Here is a 21039-nt window from a genome sequence, read left to right as displayed (position 1 = left end):
GTATTTGACCTGGTGGGGGGAAGGGGGCATGGCCAGTGAGTGTGTGGTCAACTCAATGTCACTCGTTTCGGGGGGCACCTGTGGTGGCCAAGTGCTAAAGCAGAACTTCCCTCAGACCCTCCCTCCCTCTCATTATAATCTCCTTCCCTTCCTTCTTTCCTTCTTTTTCTTATTTTTCATTCCCTCCTCATTCTCCTTTCTACTTCCTTCCCCTCTTTCCTTCTTTTTCTTTGACTTTCCTCTTTCCCTTTCTCCTTTCTTGTCCCTTCTTGGATGCTCAAATGCAAAAGGGGAAACATTTCTCCTTTTGTTTTGTTTTTAGTTTGTTTTGCTAGCCCTCTGCCAGTGAAACTGGAGGCGGGGGGGGGCATAGGCGGCAACCCTGGCCCCCATTTTTGGCCGCAATGGCCTCCTGCAGCCCTCTGCCAGCGAAAATGGAGCTGGGGGGGGGCATTGGCAGAGGCACCGTGGGCTGGTCCTTTGCTGTTTGCAGGGTAGGCTAGATCTAAGCACCCCACGGGCCGCATGTGGCCCGCAAGCTTTGAGTTTGACATCCCTGATCTAGATCATGCTCTAAAATCCATGCCAAGGCTCACAACAGACCCTGGTTTGGCTTAAAGTAAAGCAAGACCTTTGTCAGTTTCAGCAACCCTTCCAAGTAATCTGGTGTTCTTCTCCCCTAAATCTATAGGTGAGATGAGACTGCAAAGGCTCTTCCATGACTCCAAATTGAGTTCAAGGCTTTGAACTGGTAATAACCGGGCAGCTCTTTTAGCAATCTCCAAAACCAGTGATGATCATAGCTCTCCCTTTGAAACCAATATGGGTAGTTTTCAGTCCAGGAAGTAGAAAGAGACTGTAATCCTGCTGTTCCCAGCAAGTTGGGATGGTGGGAACCAGAGATGGGCTTCAAAACGTTTAGCAAGGGGTTCTCTTCCTGGTTCCTGGGTGGGCGTGGCCTAGTCAGCCTCCTGCACCATGGCAGGGGGGGATGTTTTTGCCATCCCTGGGCTCCAGAGGCGTTCCTCAAGCCTCCGGGAAGGTGAAAACGGCCTCTCAGGCTCCAGAGGCCCTCTGGAGGCCAGAAACAGACCCGTTTCCGGCCTTCCAGTAGGCCCGTTTTTTGTCCTCCTCGAGCCTCCACACATGCCCTGCATCCAAAATGGGCCACGTGGAGACTCGGGGAGGGGAGGGGAGGGGTGGGTGGGGCCAGCCAGGAGTGGGATTTGGGGGTTCTCTGAACTGCACAGAATCTTAGCTAGAGACTCTCCCGAACCCCCAGCAGCTCACCCCTGGTGGGAATTTCAAGCTGGAGGCAAAACCTTGAATCAGAGTCTCAGCCTGTGAGCCAAAAGCTCTGACTTATTCACTGGCAAAAGAAGCAGGGAGATTCTGAGGGTTCATGTCAACTGATATGGAGAATCCCATATTTTTTTTTGTCCTTGGCAACATGCCCCAAGTAGCATGGCTTTAGTGGCACCAACACTCTCCTCACCCTCACCGGAGGGAGAAAGTAGACAAGTGAACAGCAAGATTATTTACAAGGATGTTGCCCAAGTCTGCTTGTCAATGCCAGGGATTGGGATTAATTGAAGAAGGAAAAGCAAGCGAGTGACTTTGTTGTCATTTGCTTGTCTAGCTGCCAGTGAGGAGCATCCACAGGAGAATCCACTGGCCCCACAATCTGCAAGTTGTGTTGCTGTGTACTGCCTGCCCATTTCCAGGCCACTCAAACTGACTACTCCTTTTACACCAAAAGGGAATTCAGCCTGCCAAACTGAATAACCCATTAGGATCCACCAACAAATTGGTATTTCAGCAAGACTTTTGCTACCATGCCCTCCTGTAATTAGTGGCACACTCACACACTCAGTGGGTTGCAATTGAGGATCAGACACTGCTTATTGATCAATAGCAATAGCACTTAGAGAGGGCTGTTAAAGCACTTCATAGTGCTTTACTAGCCCTCTCTAAGCGGTTTACAGAGTCAACCATATTGCCCCCAACAATTTGGGTCCTCATTTTACCCACCTCAAAAGGACTGAAGACAGAGTCAACCTTGAGCCTGGTGAGATTCGATCTGCCAAATTGCAGGCAGCTGGCAGTCAGCAGAAGTAGCCTCCAGTACTGCACTCTAACAACTGTGCCACTGTGGCTCCATGGGTCAAGCAGCTGTTTTATATGCAGAAAATGTCAGGTTCCACCGAAGCTACTCCAGAGGACTCTACCAGTTAGTTTTAGTTCCATTTATACCAGTTGACATGGCCAGGAGTCTGACCCAGGGCAAGATAGTTTGCTGATTTGCTCATGGGTGTCAGAAAGAGGTGGGATGGGGGCAGATCAACATCTTTATTTAGACATTTAGAGGCACGGTGTTTTGTACACCTGTTTTTCCTGCTTCTCTCACAAAACAACAAAGAACCAAAATATTAGCAAAAATCTACACATCCTAGAGCCTAATCACAGAAAACCTTGCTCTGTTCCTTCTTTAATTTCTGGATTTTTTTATGGCATGAATATCTATTAAAACAATTCACTCATTTTGCAGGTAAGCAAACAAAAAAAAATTGCATTCTGCCTAGGGAGTTTAAAAGGGGGAATGTTCCATTTGTGCCATTTTCTCAATTCTCCAGTATGGTACCCAGTACGACCACAATACACTCATGATGATGATAATGAACTTCTGTAGCAAAACAAGTGGTTAATTGAAGCTTTCACACCATGGCTTTTCCAACAGTGGTCCAAATTTCTATCAGCTAAACTGAAGGTGGGCAGATCTGAGGCTTACAAGAACTATGTCATGTTTTAATAGAACCTTGAGATTCCCCATCTACAGTTTCATGAAATATAGTATATTGGCAGACACCTACGAAGCAGGGATCATGACTCTACATGCAAACTTAGCCCAAAATTATGAATCAAGTTCATCTATCTTTTTTTAAAAATGCTACTCCTAGCTTTTCCATAAGCATTCTCTTTCCTCCCCAACATTCACTTTCAGGAAGAAAAATGGTTCTAAATTACTACTACTATTTAGATAATAAATTACCAAAACTTTAACCGATCCAATGCAAATCACCTAGAATCTACCAACAAATTCCAATCAATCTCTTCCTTATTGCTGTTCTATGTTACACCGATTTTGTTCTCATGTTATTGTGAGACACAGCTGCTAGTAAAAAAAAGTAGCAATGTGGCTGGCCTCAAACCACAGTTATATATTCTGTCAATAAATAGCCACATGAAAAAAAAATATGTTCAATGTTACAGCTCCCAGCAGTGGAAATCTAAGGACTGGTCCGAAGGCCTCCTATTCAGCCTCATCGCAAATCTGAACAATCGTAAATCTGAATAAATGGTTGTAATCAAAGGACTACCAGTATTGACTAAAATATAGTGACCACTGCAGTAATGCAATATTGCATCCCTGCATTTCAGTACTTGCTTGGTAGCTACAGGTGGGAAGGAATTGCATGCAGGATGTAAGAATGAAATTTCATGCAGTCAACATAAAAACCAGCCATCTGATCATCTTCTTCTTCTTCTTCTTCTTCTTCTTCTTCTTCTTCTTCTTCTTCTTCTTCTTCTTCTCCTCCTCCTCCTCCTCCTCCTCCTCCTCCTCCTCCTCCTCCTCCTCCTCCTCCTCCTGCCGTTTTGCAGCTGTTGTTGTCTTCTTCTTTACATTATAATAATCTTGTGTTATAACATTGCAATACAATGGATGGAAGATTAGCCTGATGCCGAATGCCTTTGATGCTTGAATATTTTTCTTTGTGTATATTTCTCAACAACAATCCCACAGTGACTGCTTTAGATTCAGGGAAATCAACAAAATGCAATGACAATTTCAGAATCAGGTCACTGTTTCAGACCATGCAATAGCAGGTCCTGATAGACCTCACTGAGGATTTGAGAAGTGGTGCACATATAACTTCATGATAGTTAGCCCCTTAAGCAAAAACCTGTCACTTCAAAGCTCAGTACAGTTCCTAGCAAGCTGTTTGGCATTAAATGCATGTTAAATGGCGGTAAAGCAAGCTGTCACTCAGTGCCTGTAGTCATATTGTTTCCCTGCCCCTATAGTGTTGTTCTGTGGAACCAAATTCAAAGCCAGTTGGAATCATAAACCATACAATGGAAACAAAATACATGGACAAGATATGCCACTTGCCTAAGTAAATGAAAACCTAAATGTCCTAGCTTCACTACAGTTAGTCCTCAAATTACAACCACAGTTTGGACTGGAACTTCTATCACTAAGCAATGCAGTTGTTAAATGAGTCATGCCTGATTTTACTATCTTTTTTTTCTTGTTGAGGCCATTAAGTGAATCACACGGGCATTAAGTGAAGCTGGCTTCTCCCGTTGACTTTGCTTGTCAGAAGTCTGCTGGGAAGGTCCCAGATGATGATGACATGACCCTGGGATGCTGCAATCATAAGACCCACGGTGGCTCAGTGGTTAGAATGCAGTATTGCAGGCTAATTCTGCCAACTGCCAGGAGTTTGATCCTGACCGGCTCAAGGTTGACACAGCCTTCCATCCTTCTGAGGTTGGTAAAATGAGGACCCAGATTGTTGGGGGCAATATGCTGACTCTCTAAACCACTTAGAGAGGGCTGTAAAGCACTGTGAAGCAGTATATCAGTCTAAGTGCTGTTGCTATAAAAGCACATTGGTTAACAAGTGCCCAAATTTTGATCATGTGAACATGAGGACACTGCAATGATCATAAGCGTGAGTATCAGTCATGTGGCCCTGTAACTTTGAACAGTCACTATGTGAATAGTTATAAGTTGAGGACCACCTGTAGTCTGTGGAGATAGGCTTCTTGAAAACCCTTTTTTAAAATCCTGCACCTTTTTTTAATGAGAAAACAATAAAGAAAGAAATAATAACATATGATCTCCTTATATGATACATTTGATCCCAAAGTCACCCATAGGTGGCTCATGGAAAGTAATATTGAAGTGCCAAAGCTCAACTCAGCTATCTGAACAGATGTTGTAATTAATTTATAGCTGGGGAAAATGCTGCAAAGTTCACCCTGCATATCGTTCAAAACACAGTTACCTTGGAATGCAGAAAGGTTACACTGTTCACTCATTAATTCCACGGAGTGGCAGCAGCAGCTGCTGCAATTCAATATGTTTTGGAGCTACTAATTGGTGTGGGTTTCAGAAAATTTTCATGTTCGATCTTTTACCGATTTCGGTCTTGTGAGAAAAGGGGGATATAACAATTAGCATAATCAGAAAACTCCACGTTTAGGAGAAATACTGTAGAAAGGTGAGAAATTAATATTGACATTGACATAATCCTGGCCGATGTGGCCTTGATGGCAATGAGTTTCTATGCGGCCTTAACTTTGTGACCCAACAACCCCAAAATTCTGAACAAATTAAAAGCAGGATCACAAGAGCTGGAAAAGAAGGAATTCTTCCATAGTGCGTGACACGTAAATAAACTCATTAAAAGTCACAATGAAAACTGCACATGGATGATAGGTGAAAACAAAGATCTTACAATCCACAACATAATTTGCAAAGGCCTAAAGCACTCATCACAGAGAAAGCCTGGAGAAAAAGGGGAAAAGACAATGAAAGAGAGGAGAGAAAGAGAAAGATTATGATGATGATAGGGGGTGGGTGGAGAGAGAGAGGGAAAAGAAAGAGAATCAATGAGTTATTTCCAATTCTGGCTTCATCTACTTTAGGCTTCAGATTCGCCCATCACTGATTTCCTGATTTATGTCTCCAGAGATTTCCGTCTCTCTGGAAATTTAGTTTTCGACCTACAAAAGATTTTCCATCTCTCTTTTATTTTTTCCCCCCTTGCTCCTGCAGTTTTGCTTTAACTGTTCTCCTCTATTGTATTCTGATTCAGATTGTGCTTCCTAACATTTCCCCACTTTTATTCTTTTTTTTGTTCTGCCTTTTCAGCATACGGGAATAGTGTCCCCGTGGTTTTTCAAGCCAATTTGCTACTCTTTGCTAGATCCATGCTTTTGTCCTACTTCTCCTTTCTGGCTTAGTTTGGCTGACCTGAACCTGCCCTGAGATCGAGGAAACCGACAGCAAACCGACATCCTCCTGGGAGTTAGCCAAGCAACTTACATGCTCAGATTCTTATTTAAGTCCTGTGATGTTAGGCAAGGAACTTACACACTCAAGACGTCAGGTTTAATACCCCTGACATGAAAACGGGTGGCATAGCTGGACCAAGAAAGGTGAAGATTTGGAACCATTTTCTAGATAGGAGGAATCTGAGGACTTTTTGCCATGTGTGTGTGTGTGTGTGTGTGTGTGTGTGTGTGTGTGTACATACAGGCACATATTTATAAGCAAATCCAAGTTTTGTGTGTGTGTGTGTGTGTGTGTGTGTGTGTGTACACATGTGTGCATGTTGGGTATGACCATGGTTATAAGTGCATATATACATACATATATAGGTAGTCCTTGACTTACAACAGTTCATTTAGTGACCGTTCAAAGTTACAAAAGCACTGAAAAAAGTGACTTATGACAATTTTTCAGTTACAATCTTTCCAGCATCATGTGATCAAAATTCAGATGCTTGGCAATTGGTTCATACTTATGACCATTGCTGTGTCCCAAGGTCATGTGATCAACTTTTGTGACCTTCTGAGAAGCAAAGTCAATGGGGAAGCCGGATTCACTTAACAATCAGGTTACTAACTTATCAACTGCAGCGATTCACTTAACAACTGTGGCAAGAAAGGTTGTAAAATGGGGCAAAAGTCATTTAACAAATATTTCACTTAGCAACAAAAATTTGGGTCTCAATTGTGGTCGAGGACTACACATACATATAATCATATACATACACATACACACACATATGTATATACATACATACATACATACATACATACATACATACATACTGTGGCTTAGTGGCTAACACAACTGGCTAATATGTAACACAGCACAGGTTCAAATCCCAGTAAGGGTGTGGCTAGCTGATGAGAGCTAAATAGCTTGAAATAGATCTAGACTATGTATATATGCAACACATATATACATATACATACACATACACATACACATACACATACACATACACATACACATACACATACACACACACACACACACACTGGTAAATATACATATTCTTTTGAGAGAATTTCATTTTTTAATGTGTGCCAGTGTGTTCACAGAAAAAAGTGACAATAAAGATTATATTATCTGAAATGTGGAAGGGGAGTTGATTCAGTAAGTTTCAGTAGAGACATCTGGATCTGATCTATCTGAAAGGACTACAATGGGAACCACTCCTCCTGTGAGTTAGTCAAGGAACATCTAATGAGCCATTTATCAGCCAGTTTAGCTTCACTGATCTGCCATCAGGCAACCCATCATGCTAGAAAGGTGGATATGAGGCATTATACACGCCTTCAGAGGACTCCCCTTCTTATATAGGTTGAATCCTGGCCCCAAAGTACATAAATCTCAACTGATTTTAAGTCCTTCTTATCAATTGGTTAGCCAAAGCTTCAACACGGACATCTCTGCATCAGCTGGGAAATGTCTCAACCATTGCCAGAAGCCAGTAGGATAAGTCAGCCCTACAATTAAAGTGACATTTCAGTGTGCACCCTGCCTCTCCAAATGACTCATTCCTTCGCTAGGCTCCAGTCTCTGGAAGCCTCTGGTGCCAACAGCAAATTCGGTCAAGGAATGATCTCTCACTGGGCACATGGCTATGCCACCTGAAACAGGAGAGGCCCAAATCACAGGCTCCAGAGGTGGCAAAGGAGAGTTGAGGTATCTTGTTGGAACTAGGCCATCATATGCTAAAATACCAATAATCCTTGAGTTGCAACAGTTCATTTAGCGAATGTTTGAAGTTACAATGATACTGAAAAAGTGACTTTATGACTAGAGGTGGATTGCTGCTGATTCGGCCCGGTTTGGCCGAACCAGTAGTGGAAGTCAGGCCTGAATCACAGAACTGGCAGTGACCCAGGCCTGCCACGCCCCCGAACTGGTTCCCTTGCCGTCACTGGGTCATTGCCATGTTGGATTTCAGTGACTGTGTGTGCACAGTTCACTGTAAATTGTTCTGCGCATGCGTGCAGAACAATTTACATTGAAGAGTGCGCACGTGTTGTGAACCAGTAGCAAAAGAGGCAGCAACACATCTTTGTTTATGACCATTTCTCACACTTATGATTGTTGTGTTATTCCCATAGACACATGATAGCAATAGCAATAGCAGTTAGATTTATATACCGCTTCATAGGGCTTTCAGCCCTCTCTAAGCGGTTTACAGAATCAGCATATCACCCCCACAGTCTGGGTCCTCATTTCACCCACCTCGGAAGGATGGAATGTTGAGTCAACCTTGAGCCGGTGAGATTAGAACCGCTGAACTGCAGATAACAGTCAGCTGAAGTGGCCTGCAGTACTGCACTCTAACCACTGCGCCACCTCGGCTCTCTATCAAAGTTCATCTGCTAGACACTGATTTATATTTATGATGGTTGCAGTGTCCTGGGGTGATGTGATCACCTTTTGCAACCATCTAACAAGCAAAGTAAATGGGGAAGCCAGATTCACTTAACAACTGAGTTATTAACTGAACAACTGCAGGGATTCACTTAGCAACTGCGGCAAGCCAGGTTGTCAAAACTCACTTAACAAATGTCTCTCACTTAGCAACAGAAATTTGGGACTAAATTGTGGTCATAAGTCAAGGATTTACCTGCCAAAGCGATGACAACCACCATTCAGAAGCAAGAATGAAGATTCATCCATTAGGCAGAGGGAAAGCATGTTGGACCACATAAAAATTATTTTTATATCTTAAATGATAATTCAGCCTCATATTTATGTATCCAATAAACCTGAGCTTCACTACCTGGTTGTGAAACACTATTACCTTTACTAGCCTTTTCCATTTCAAATGTTTCAGGTGAAAGCATGAAAATGATTCTTAGAAAAAGCGAACTAGCTAATCAAACAGGGAAGCCCAAGATCAATTTCTTCTGAAATTCATTAAAAATTTGAACCATATGTTTTGTCCCAGTGGAGACACTCCCACTCACTCCTCCCAAGAACCTTTATGGAGAGGGAAATCAGCTGTGATCCATCTGCTTCATGTACAAAACCCATGGGCTTATTGCTAACAAACAGTCTTTTTAAAAAGACCCCTTTTGGGATCTGCTTTTGGTCAGCCATGGAGACTAGGAGAGTGGCCAGAGCAGATTGGACAAAAGTTTACAACCCCTTGGTTAAAAATTAAAGAATTGCTTTCCTAAATCAGAGCCAGGTCAGTCATGTACTATTCTGCACTTAATGGCAGCCAGCTAGGGGTTTTCCAAAAGTGCAGATGGGTGAAGGCTTTATTCCACTGTTTCTGGTGTACAAAGATATGATGTTTCTGTCTGAAAACTAAAAGGCGCAACATCAAAGAAGATGAAATAAGATACAAGTTTTCATGGAGACCCCCTTATGCTAATTTACATCTGCAGATGCCAATTTAGAAGGTATAATCTAAATCAATGTTTTCCAACCTTGGTAATTTTCAGGTGCATGGGCTTCAACTCTCAGAAGTCTCAGCAATGACCTTGCTGATTGGGGAATTTTGGGATCAGAAGCCCACAAATCTGGAAGAAAACCAATGTATTGTGGTGACTAAGGTGTTGGACTAGAAGTGCAGAGATCCAGGTTCAGGACCAACCTGAGCTCCCGAATGAAAAGCAGGAAATACATTTAATAAAGAAAAGAAGAAGTTGCCATGATTGGGAAACTGGTTTAAATCAAAACCGCATACAAGAATGGACTCTGTATGGGAGCTGTCCAGGTGCTGACGGTTGAAAGGCAACATTAGGCGGCTCCACAGTCCCTTCTATAGGTAGTCCTTGACTTATAAGTAAGAGCATAACATTTTACATCATGTGACCCCACCCAATTTTACAAACTTTTTTTGCCACAGTCATTAAGTGAATCACCACACTCGTCAAAGGAGACATCCCGATTGCAATTTGCAATCTACCCTGCTGACTGTCCCATTGACACTGCTAGTCAGAAGCCACCTGAGAAGGTTGCAGATGGTGGCCATGTGACCACGGGAGACCATTGTAAACGCGAGGTGGATGCCAAGCATTTGGCTCATGATCATGTAACTGTAAGCATGCTGTGATGCTCATAAGTGAGAAATCGGTCATGAATCACTTTTTCCCCCAGTTCCATTATAATGTTGAACGTCACTAAATGAAGTGGCATAAAGTTGTAATGGTCCTTATTTTTAAATCAGGCTTGAGTCAAACTCTGCAAGAGAGGGCTGCTCTTTGCAAACTAGAATATATGCAAACTTACCGCATGAGCAAGGTATGTTTAATTATGGGGTCATTAATCACGGTGCAACATATGCATATGAAATGTGCCTCATCCCTACCAAGCCAAACAAAAAGATCATCGAAGTTAATTGACCTCATTGCTGCATCTTAGGGAAGTTGATTGCATTTTCTAATTACCACTAGATGGGCTTTGAGTTTGATTTTAACAATGAAAAAGTAGGGTAGACGTTTTATAAATCAAGCCATCAGGTAGATCAGCCTTTTCCCAATTCAAAGTGTGAAGGGCTGTAACTCCTACAGTTCACCATCCAGACAATGCATATCTGTTGACTGTCAACCTCAGTCATTTGGTGCCACTTAGAAATGTTGATCCTCTCTGCACCATCACAACCTACCCAAAAGGGATGACTCTGCTATGTCCTGAAAATATATAAGATGAAGTATTGTTCTAGGAGCCTCTTTCTCTCAGCTTAAGTTTTCATTCTGCAGAGACATTTGGCCTGTCTACCTTATAGAGGAAACTACTGAAGGTGCCCTTTAATGGGAAATCCTGCTGTCTTGCTCAGCTAGAGTTGCTGGTGTATGTAGGTCTGATGAGTCAGGAAGCAAAATTAGATAGTCCTCATCCTTGGTTACCACATATTAGGAATATCAGGGTTCCAAGTAACAGCCCTAATGAAAGATGGCTTCCAGGTCTCACAAAGAAGGCAACGGGTTGGGCAAAGTTGGTTGATACATGATTTCAGATGGTTTACATCTGCAATCCCTGAATTCCATTCCCCTTCTTCTGAACGGGTTTTCAGAAACCCAGCTCAGTCGTGCCACCCTAGATTACAAATCTACCTCCCTAGGAAAGCTCTGTTGATCATCCTTTGTTGCCTCGATGGTTCTAAATGTGCTTGGATGTTTGATTCAAACAGATGGGCTTCACACATTGCCCTAAGCCATAATGTGGTTTGTTTGATTTTGGCTTCGTATTATTGTACAATTCTAACTATTGTGGCTTGCAAAATCATGACTTATGGATTAACATTCTGTGTTATTGTTTTTATTATTTGAAATTTGGCTGGTTTTATTTCGTTCTGTTGGGTATTGTACTCTCCTTCAAGTTGCTGTTGTATAGTCATCTCTGTTAATCATGTACTAATGTTGGGATGAGAGGGCTCATGGCCAAAAAAAGAGATAAAAACATTTTAAACAAGTAATAAATAAATAAGGAGCTCAGCCTGGTGTATACAGACCTGCTCCTACCCATTCCACCTCAGTAACAAACTGTGAAATATATTAAGCTAAGGGTCAAGCACTGTGACCTGCATGTATAACCTACCCACATCTCTTCAGCAGATCCATAGCTCTTCAAAGGGAGTAAAGCCAAAAATGTCTCTCTCTCTTTTTAATTTGGGGATGTACACATTAAAAGGCAATACAGGTGGTCCTCAACTTATGACCACAATTGAGCCCAAAATTTATGTCAAGTGAGAAACCTATTAAGTGATGTTGTGCCCCATTTTATGACATTTCTTGGGTACATTTATTAAACAAATCGCTGCAGCTGTTAAATTAGTAACACGGCTGTTAAGTGAATCTGGTTTCCCCATTGACTTTGCATGACAGAAAGTCACAAAAGGGGATGACGTGGCTCTGGGACACTTCAACCATCGTAAACGTGAGTCAGAGATCAAGCACCTCGTGACCATGGGGATGCTACAATGGTCGTAGGAGTGGAAAATGGCCATAAGTCACTTTTCAAAGTGCCGTTGTAACTTTGAACGGTTACTAAACAAACTGTTCTTAAGTCCAAGACTACCTGGATACCCGTGATGGCGAACCTATGGCACAGGTGCCAGAGGTGGCACACTGAGCTTCTCTGTGAGCACGTGCACCATCACCAGCTGCTCTTCTGGTTTCCAATGTGCGTATGTGCACCGGCCACTGAAAACAGCCAAAAACGCCCCAAATCCAGGCTGTTTTTGGCTGTTTTGTGGGTCATTTGCGGGCTGTTTTCAGGCTCTTGGGGGCTATTTCTCAGGCCATTTAAGGCGATTTTTGGCTCTCCAACAGAAAAACAAAAAACGGCATGAAAATGGCCCAAAAATGTCCTGAAAACAGCCTGAAAAACAGCCTAAAAATGGCCCAAAACCAGCCAAAAAACAGGCATGCGTGCATCAGCCAGCCGGTCTTCGGATTTCCAGCACTGTGGTGCGCACACATCTGTTCCGGTTTGGGCACTTGGTGCTGAAAAGTTTCACCATCTCTGCTATGTAACCTTCATAAGCTTTGCAGAGGCTTAGAGCAACTGTGCTCCCCTGAAAACCGATGTTTTCAGATTGTATCCTAATCTGAAGCTGACTGAAGGTCCACTCACCTGACTAAAAAATAGCCACTGGCTTATGGTCTACTAATGAGCTTGATGGCCAAATCAAGATTTGCACATGAGTTTTCTGACTGGGGAACAATGTTTCCCTGGAGGTATTGGTTGGTGATTATACATTTGGCCAGTTCTTACCTACTAGCATCTCTTCAGCCGTCTCAAAGCTCTCGAAAATGAGTCAATCCAAGAACATTTTTCTTTCATTTAGGGAGGCATTGGGGTGTACACTAAAAGGCAATATGCTCTTTACAAGCTTTACAAAGGCTTAGGACCCCCCTGTTATCCTTAAAACAATGAAAATGGGTATTTTTCAGTGTGTGTCCCACAGTGTGTGCTATGTAAAGTTGATGCAGCTCTTGAATCAACTAGCGGTGCACTCAGCTGACTAATAGCCACTGGCTTTAAGGTCATCTAATGATGGCCAAATCAAGATGTGTACTTGGGTTTCTGACCTGGAAACAATGTTTCCTTGGGCGTATTGGCTGGTGATTACATATCTGGGTAGAGAATCTTCTCCTTGTGGCCTAAGCAGGGCCCAGTTAAAGCACTAGAATAGAAATAATTGGATTTCAGTCCCGTAAATGTATACATTTATGTCCTGTTTCCAAGAGACATCTAATAAGCACATAAAACGGTAAGCAGATTTGGAATCGTGTATGAACTATTGTTTGGAGAAGCACAGAACGGCACAAATAAATAAGGTGGTAAGATTCGGTATTCCTATCATTCATTACCAGGGCCCCAAATTTGTATTTTTAATCTACAGCCCTAATTCAGAACACTCACATATTCATATGCATGGGAGCACTGAGTGACAATACTGAAAGCAGACTAACAATGAAAAGTAGAACCGGGGGGGGGGGGGAGGGAATCCATCCATTTTTAATTGTGATGTGGGTTTTCTGAAAATTTTCAAATTGTACATTTTTCCTATGGTGACTAGGTTAGTTTGCGCCAGCCAGTTTGCACCAGAAAACATCCAATTTGCATTGGAAAAGTTTCTGATGGATGACATTTATGTTGATCTCACATATTTAAGAAAGCTAATCACTTGACAAAAACATACCGGTAATTAAGATTTAGAAATGACTAATCTTGCTCAGGACTGTAATAGTAGTAACAGTTGTTATCCTTAAACGTATGAAATGGGAGTGTTTTCTTCAGGGGAAACAAATCAAGCATTCGAAAAAGATATTTGGGTATTTCGGAACATGCACAGCCCCTACCCCCGACTTTGGGCAAGCCTAGCACCTTTTACAATATTAATATTCACTCAGGTATGAGTGAATCTCTGGATTGAATCAGGTTTACCACAAACACATGGATTACAGTTTCAGCATCTGGCAGAGAACAGAAGAACAGAAATCCAGCATTTCTGTTATCACAAACTTATATTTAGTGGAGGAGCAGAGGTGGGTTGCTCCCGGTTTGGTCCGGTTCAGGACCGAACTGGTAGTGGTGGAGGTGGGAGGCTCCGCCCACCTGCCCAGTTGCTTCTGTGCATGCACAGAAGTGTTGCACGTGTGCGAGCACGAGCAAACCAGTAGTAAACCGGTTAGCAACCCACCACTGAGGAGGAGAAATTATGAAAGCAAATAGATCAAGTCATTTATATCAGAATAGCCGAGAGAGAGGGACAATAGATTTTATGGTTGGAAGTGTGTGTGGCCGGGATTTTCTGATGATCAGGACAGAAGCAGCTGCTATCAACATGGTGAAACAATCTTTGCTTAATCCAGTATTGCTCCCTTTGAGGGAATGAACTTTTCCAGGATCTCAGCTGGAAGGCAGCTTTCCCCATCATCTGCTGCTTGATCCTTTTAATTAGACATGCCAGGAGCTGAAATTGGCATGAGCTGAACTACAATAGTTTCTTCCCTAAACTGTTCCAAATGCTAGATAATGATAATAATAAAATGCCCCAAGAACTTTAAGCTGTGTTGTCTTTTCTTTTTTTGGAGCGGTGCTCAACTTCCACATGACTTTTTAATAATTCCAGGAACATCTTCCACTTTCAGACCACCTCCCATGAAGCCAAAAATTTTAGGCAGTTCTCCTGAATCAATGGCAGGCATCACTATTGCTCCTAGTAGGACTTTCAAGCTTTAATTTATCTTTTTTTGCTAAGCAGAGGGATACTTCATACATTATGCAGAAGCAAACTCAGGCCTGCTGTTGAACGCGCGCCAACACAGAGAGAACTTGTAGTCAGTTGTGGTTCCCTGTCCAGGTGCATGTATAGGGAGATCAGGGGTCAGCATGGGTATGGAGCCGCATGTGGCTCTTTCATCCCTCTGCTGTGGCTCCCTGTCACTCAAAATATGCATCACAACTACCAATGTATGATACCTGCTGGCACACAATTTATTGAGCTTTTCAACCCCATGGATAAATCCAAGAAAACAAAAGTTTCAGAAGAAAACAGAACGTTTAATTCAACTACATATGCTAGTTGTGTGGCCTCTGAGGAAATAGTCAGGCACGGGAAGGGTTTTGGGGCTACCGGTCCAAATGGCTCTTTGAGTGTTTAAGGTTGCCGACCCCTGAGATAGATGAATGTATACATTTTATAAACAGGTGAATGACATATTTGTTGCCTGCACTATTTTATATTTGGGAATAAGTTTCAACAATAGCATAAGGGAATCGAGACAGATAAACCTATTGCGAGGCACCAGAAGTCATTTTATGTGCTCCAAATACATGTACGACAGAAGCACAATTGAATCCAGGAGTGCTTTCAAGAGTCAAGGCACTTAGGCCATGTAAATGGGGGGAAGTGGGGGGGGGGAGGAGGAACTGAATCGATTTGATCTATGCAGCATAATCCCTCAGGGAGGTGCTCTGCCCAAGCCCTCTTGGAATCAAGGGAAGCTACACAAGGATGCTCTTGTTTCACCATGTGAAGCCCCTTCAGCTGGACTCTAACCCTTTATTAACAAGGATTTTTGGTGCGGGGGGGGGGGAGGGGGAGGAGAGAGAAGTACCACTTGATGCCTATTATGTTTCAGCCTCTAATATGTTTGCCCTGACTCATTATTTTGCATGCTGCACAGTTGAAGCTTGGCGGAATTAAAAAGAAAAAGAAAGTAAGTAAGTCTGGGGCTAATTCTGACTTAAATTAAGAGTTAATTAAGGCAGGCTAAGAGTTAGAGAACACGCTCACATCATCTGTCCCAGGGTTCCTCCAAGGTGGGGACATCCCCTTGTGTTGAAGAGCAGCACTCAACACTCCTAGGCATCGCAGGCTTTGTCCTGCTGGGTGTGTGGTGGGAGTTATAGCTAGTGCATCTGGAGAGCTCTAGCTTGCAAAAGATTGTGTTTATGTGCATATGAATGGCCTCATGGAAATAAGATCACAAGTATGCACAGGTGGACACGCACAGGTGGTGCAACATACACATATACTCATCAGAAGGCAAAAGGTTCCTATGCCTCTCCTCCTGACTCCAAGTTGAGTCTCAGGAAAACACATAACTGCTTAGAAATGAGAAGCTGGCTACATAGGCACACATATTTGCTGGTTTGAGGCAATACACAACCACACCAAGAAGCTTGAGGTGGAGGAAACACCAGTACAATATTTGTATACCCTGCACTTGTAACCTTGTACACCCCTATATAAGCATGGTGTGCATCCACATGAGCCCAAAGGCAGATGTGCAAATGCTCAAATATTCCTCAGATCCAGGGAAGGAGACGCCAAGGAACACACATGCCTCATTGTGCAAACCCACATTCTTTGAAGCACGTCAAAATGCGGTCATGGTTTGAAGTACGGGCTCATCGAAAGCTTTTTATCTGAGCAACAGGCACACAAAAGTGCATGGACACATTCGTTTATTTCCCTGCCTCCAATTTGTGAATAGAAAATCAGAGTGGTGTGGGTTTTTTTCCACGCCGACATGTGTAGTCACTCAAACAAAACAAAACAAAAAAATCAGCCACACCCTACAATCATGCCAGCTCAGTCGCCTGGCTTTTTCATAGAGCTTTCGTAGCTTTCCATTCATTCAATACGTGAAAGGATGGAAGCAGCCTTCCAATCAATGCTGCCTTCCACACAATAGCCTCCCTTCCTCAGACTGAATCCCGGCGTAATGCAAGCATGCACCGGGCGTGATCTGAAAGGAGCTTTTCCTGGCATGCCTGACTGATGCCCAGCTTCTCTCTACCTCTTCGTGTCAGCTAAAAAGGGAGAAACCACCCATCGTCTCCATCAGACCGGCTGAGCTGCCACCCTGCAGAACCATGAAACTGTCACCTGCTTGACTTCAGCACTTTCTCCCCTGGTACACCCAACTCTTTTAACACTTTGGCTGACCTTTCCAAAAGGGCCCTCCCCCCCCCCCACCCCAGTAGTAAAGCACATGTTCTGCAGGAGGGAGGAATCAATCCCTGGCATCCCTAGTTAAAAATGACTGGGGGTGGGGCAACTCTTTCCTGCTGAATAAGTTGAAGAGCAAATACTAGCTGGAATAGGCAATGCTCAGCAAGACTAACCTATCCGATCCCTTCAGATTAACTAATCATAGAAAACAAAACAGTGCAGGTACCGTCCAACTCCGTAGCTGGGTGTAATCTGCATGGTTACTACTACTGATTTTGCATGTCTGAGGGCTGTTTCACATAAATGGTGTCCTTCCCACTCACGGTGATCTTGCCATATGATAACTTTCGCCAGCCTAATAACCTTTGATGTGTTGGGTTTCAACTTTCATAGTTCCCAACCAACGTGACTTTAAACCCACACTGTCTGAGAATTAGGGGAACTGCTGAAGTCCAACTGCTGCATCTGGAGGGAATCGGGCTGGGATATATTAAATAAAGGACATAAACCCACTCTCCTTGCCCTTTCCCCTTCCCCCCCAAATGCAAACTCCACAGACCAATGCTCTCCTTATGCCGAATGGACAGTAAACGACGTATTCTCACTAGAGTACTTTTGTCCAGGACCACACAGATGGAGAATGAGCTAGTATTAACTATTGTGGCTGCCTGAACTCTAATAAAATGATTAATTATGAATTCCAACATACACAGTTAATATCTACTCCAAAATCTACGTTTAAATGAGTCCCCATAAGGCAATGATGGTTAACCTTTTTGATGTCAAGTGCCCCAATACCCAAAATGTAATGCGAGCATCCCCTGCACATGGACCTCCCACGCCCCGTTTTGGCTTTCAGGTTGGTGCGGGCGGCAGAAATGGAGTAGAAAGGTAGGGTGTGCCTGGGGGAGGGCGCCTGTGGAGATCGGGGAAGGCACCGCGCCCCACGCAGAGACTCAAAGACCAGCTGGCCGGCAAGAGGCTCATGCGCATGCACGGTGCAGCTGGACTGGGCCGACGGCTGGCTTGCCCACAGAAAGGGCTCTGCGTGCCACCTGTGGCACGCGTGCCATAGGTTCGCCATCACTGCCATAAGGGAAGGCTGAAGCAACCCAAGATTTGAATTGCAAAGGTAAGCAATGCCCATCTTCAATTTATTCTCCCTACACAGTTCAGTCAGTATCGATTTCATAGATCCTCACTTTTCTGAAGTGGGACACTTAGACGCTTTCGAATGATCCTCCCATTGTCTCTCCTACGGAGGCACCCAGTGTCTACTTTTTTTTTTTTTTTTGCAGACTGTTGTCTTTTCTGTGCATTTCAAAGCTTTAAGCTGTAGGTGACCATCACTGGCATGCTTGTTGGAACAGTCTGCTTCTTGCAGGAAAACACAGCTTTGCTGCAAGAGGTGGCGACAGGGATCAATAGGTGGCATTTCTCTGAGCCAACCAGACAACTCCTGGAGGTGTGGTCTTCCTCCCATTGACACACAACTCAGAGGCCTTTTGCCAGGTTCAGCGTTTAAGCCTCCTGCTGCTTTTTATCCACTGGAGCCCACCAAATTCCCCACCCAGCCTCCTTTCGGCAGCTAATTACTGCCCAGTCTTTTTAGAATAGCCTTCCCCATCCCCGCAGGGAGCCACTACAATTGATGCTGCACAGGCACTCTTCAAAGCAGAAGTCTCCTTCTTTGTCTTAGTGCCTAAAGCCCATCACTCTGCACTCTTAAAGGCAGTTGGCTAGGGGAGGAGAAATCCTAAAGACACCCAGTCCAGCATAGGCAAACATAAAAGACTCTATGCCAGGCAAGCAAAAGGAATTCACAGGGAGCACCACAGTTGCTCTCAGGTCCCAGTGGAAATGCTTTCCAATCCTGGCAGCTCAGGAATGTTGCAATTTCCATGCATTTTAAATAGCACAATACACCTTCAGTAAACCCAGAGTCTTCTTTGTAGTCTCAAAGCAGCTTCCCCTTCCTCGAAGGCTAATGAAAAACCATCTCAAGAGATAGCATGCTTCTCCTGTGGTTCTCTACCTAGATTAAGTGACCTGGGTCGATGCCCAGACTGTCCCCATAACCATAAATGAGGTCATCTAATACAGCTCCCCACCCAAAGGCTTTTGAGTTCGTTGGAAATAAATGGCAAAGCAAACCCACATGTGGGATTGGCGAGCTGGCAGGAGCAGAGGGAAGCCACTGTAGTTTTCCAGGGATTAAGAACTGTTATCACTTTTGTATGCACTACCATTAGTTTCATCCCATGGCATCACAGGAGCTTCTCCAGAAACAAAAATAAAACAAATCTTGAAATGGAAGCCTCATTGCTCAGCTCTTGCCCCCAAACAGATCTCAAATCCTTGGCATCCTGGAAACCAGGTTAGAGGAGATGATGTGGTCTCCACCTTGACACCTGGTGACAGAGGCATCCAAGCCCCTCGATCTCAGTATGTGTGTGTGTGTGTGTGTGTGTGAGAGAGAGAGAGAGAGAGAGAGAGAGAGATTAACTTCATTGACATCTTGATAACTTTATGGCTCTTGCTGCACTGATGTCTGACACACTCCTGCCACTATCTTGGCCTCGGCGTTTCTACCCTCTGGCCCACCCAGGACATTCGAAACCCTGAACTGACAGGAGTCCCCAACAGGATGCAGGCACTAGGGAAAATTGGGGAGAAAGTTGTCCAATGGTCCAGCCCATCCTCCTGTCCCATCCTCCCCTAACATCCATCTAGTCTGGCATCCTGCCATCAGGCTCCAACTTGACCCAAGCAGGAGGGTTTTTCCCCCACTTCTGGGGCTCAGCCACACCTCAAAACCCAGGACAATCTCCCCACTCCCCGACATTTCTTTCATCCCACTGACCTGCTCTGGTCCCTGGAAGCAAATCCGGCACTGCGGGGTCCTCATACCACTATCCAAGCTGCTGCTGAGCGACACTGAGTCCAAAGCTCCTCCGGCCCCACCCGCGGTGGGTTGATGCCCCGGCTGGTGCCCCGGAGGCTGAAGGCGAGGGTCCTTCTCCTCCAAAGCCAGGCTCCGGGGCCGGGTCTCGGCGCCTCCCCCGCCGTAATATTCCGCTTCATCGTCCTGCTGGACCGAGCAATCGGCGAAGGGCGGCCATCCGCAGCCACTGCCGCCCAGCGCTCCCCGGCTTCCCCCAGCTCCAGGCTCGGGCTCCGGGCGGCCCCGCCGCATCAACACCAGCAGCTTCAGCTCGTTGAAAAACATGCGGATCCGGTACTTGAACATCATTTACCTTTTTTTCTTTCCGACGGCGGCAGCAGCGTGTACCTTTCGGGATGGGGAGAGGGAGGGGGGAGAGCCACGGAGAGGTGGGGTGCGGGACGCCGCCGTCTAGCTGTGCCCCTCCTGCCTAGCATCGAGGGACGGAGAAGATCGGGGAAGCTCCCGGCAGGTGGAAGACTGGGGGACGGCAGGAGCGAGACTCGCAGCCCACATCTTGTCGCGAAGGGGAAAGGCAAGCTGCGCGTTTACAGGTGTCGGGGAGGGAGGGGGCAGGGATGGATGAAGGGCAGGAGGAAATGGGGAGGGGGAGGTTGCAGCCCGCTATGACGGAGAGAAAGGGCTTTGGGCGCGGGCGGAGAAGGGTTAATCGAGCGGTCGGGATTCTACAACTCCGGTCCCGTCGGGGTGGGTGGGGGGCGATAGGGTCGGGAGAGGGGTGAGGGGTGGCGCGAGGGGGGGGGAGTTGGGCAGTCGTCCCGGCGCGTGGTCCAGGTGTTGCGGGAGGACTGCTAGGCTGGGACAGAAACCGCGCTCCCCCTCTTTCCGAAGCGCTGGGGTGGGGGCTTTGATCTCCGCTAGGATTCGTCGCGCTGCATAAGTCCCTCCAGGACCCTCCGCGGGAGGCCGGCGTCCGGATTTCCTCGGGTCATTGTAAAGCGAGGCGAGCCAAGGGAGAGCTTTCCGGCGGTCAGGGCCTGCAATCGGCTACGCGGAGGATCCGGAGAGGGAGGGAGGGAGGGAGGGAGGGAGGAGAGGGAAGAGGAG

At 45.0% G+C, this 21039-nt stretch overlaps 1 protein-coding gene across 1 annotated transcript in view; it reads right to left on the bottom strand.

Annotated features, from left to right (window-relative positions):
• MARCHF9 (membrane associated ring-CH-type finger 9) overlaps nt 1-20580 on the bottom strand; it is a 47329-nt gene extending 26749 nt beyond the window's left edge. Inside the window, exon 1 of the mRNA XM_014071407.2 lies at nt 19891-20580. Within this exon, the coding sequence (XP_013926882.2) occupies nt 19891-20280 (390 nt within the window). The 5' untranslated portion in view covers nt 20281-20580. The remainder of the gene's footprint in view (nt 1-19890) is intronic.
• Between the last annotated feature and the right edge of the window lie 459 nt (nt 20581-21039).

This window comes from Thamnophis sirtalis, unplaced genomic scaffold (assembly GCF_051295495.1).
Source record: "Thamnophis sirtalis isolate CommonGarterSnake01/CBP01778 unplaced genomic scaffold, rThaSir2_p1.2 scaffold_3, whole genome shotgun sequence".
NCBI lineage: Eukaryota > Metazoa > Chordata > Lepidosauria > Squamata > Natricidae > Thamnophis > Thamnophis sirtalis.
This window is presented reverse-complemented; position numbering and strand designations above follow the sequence as displayed.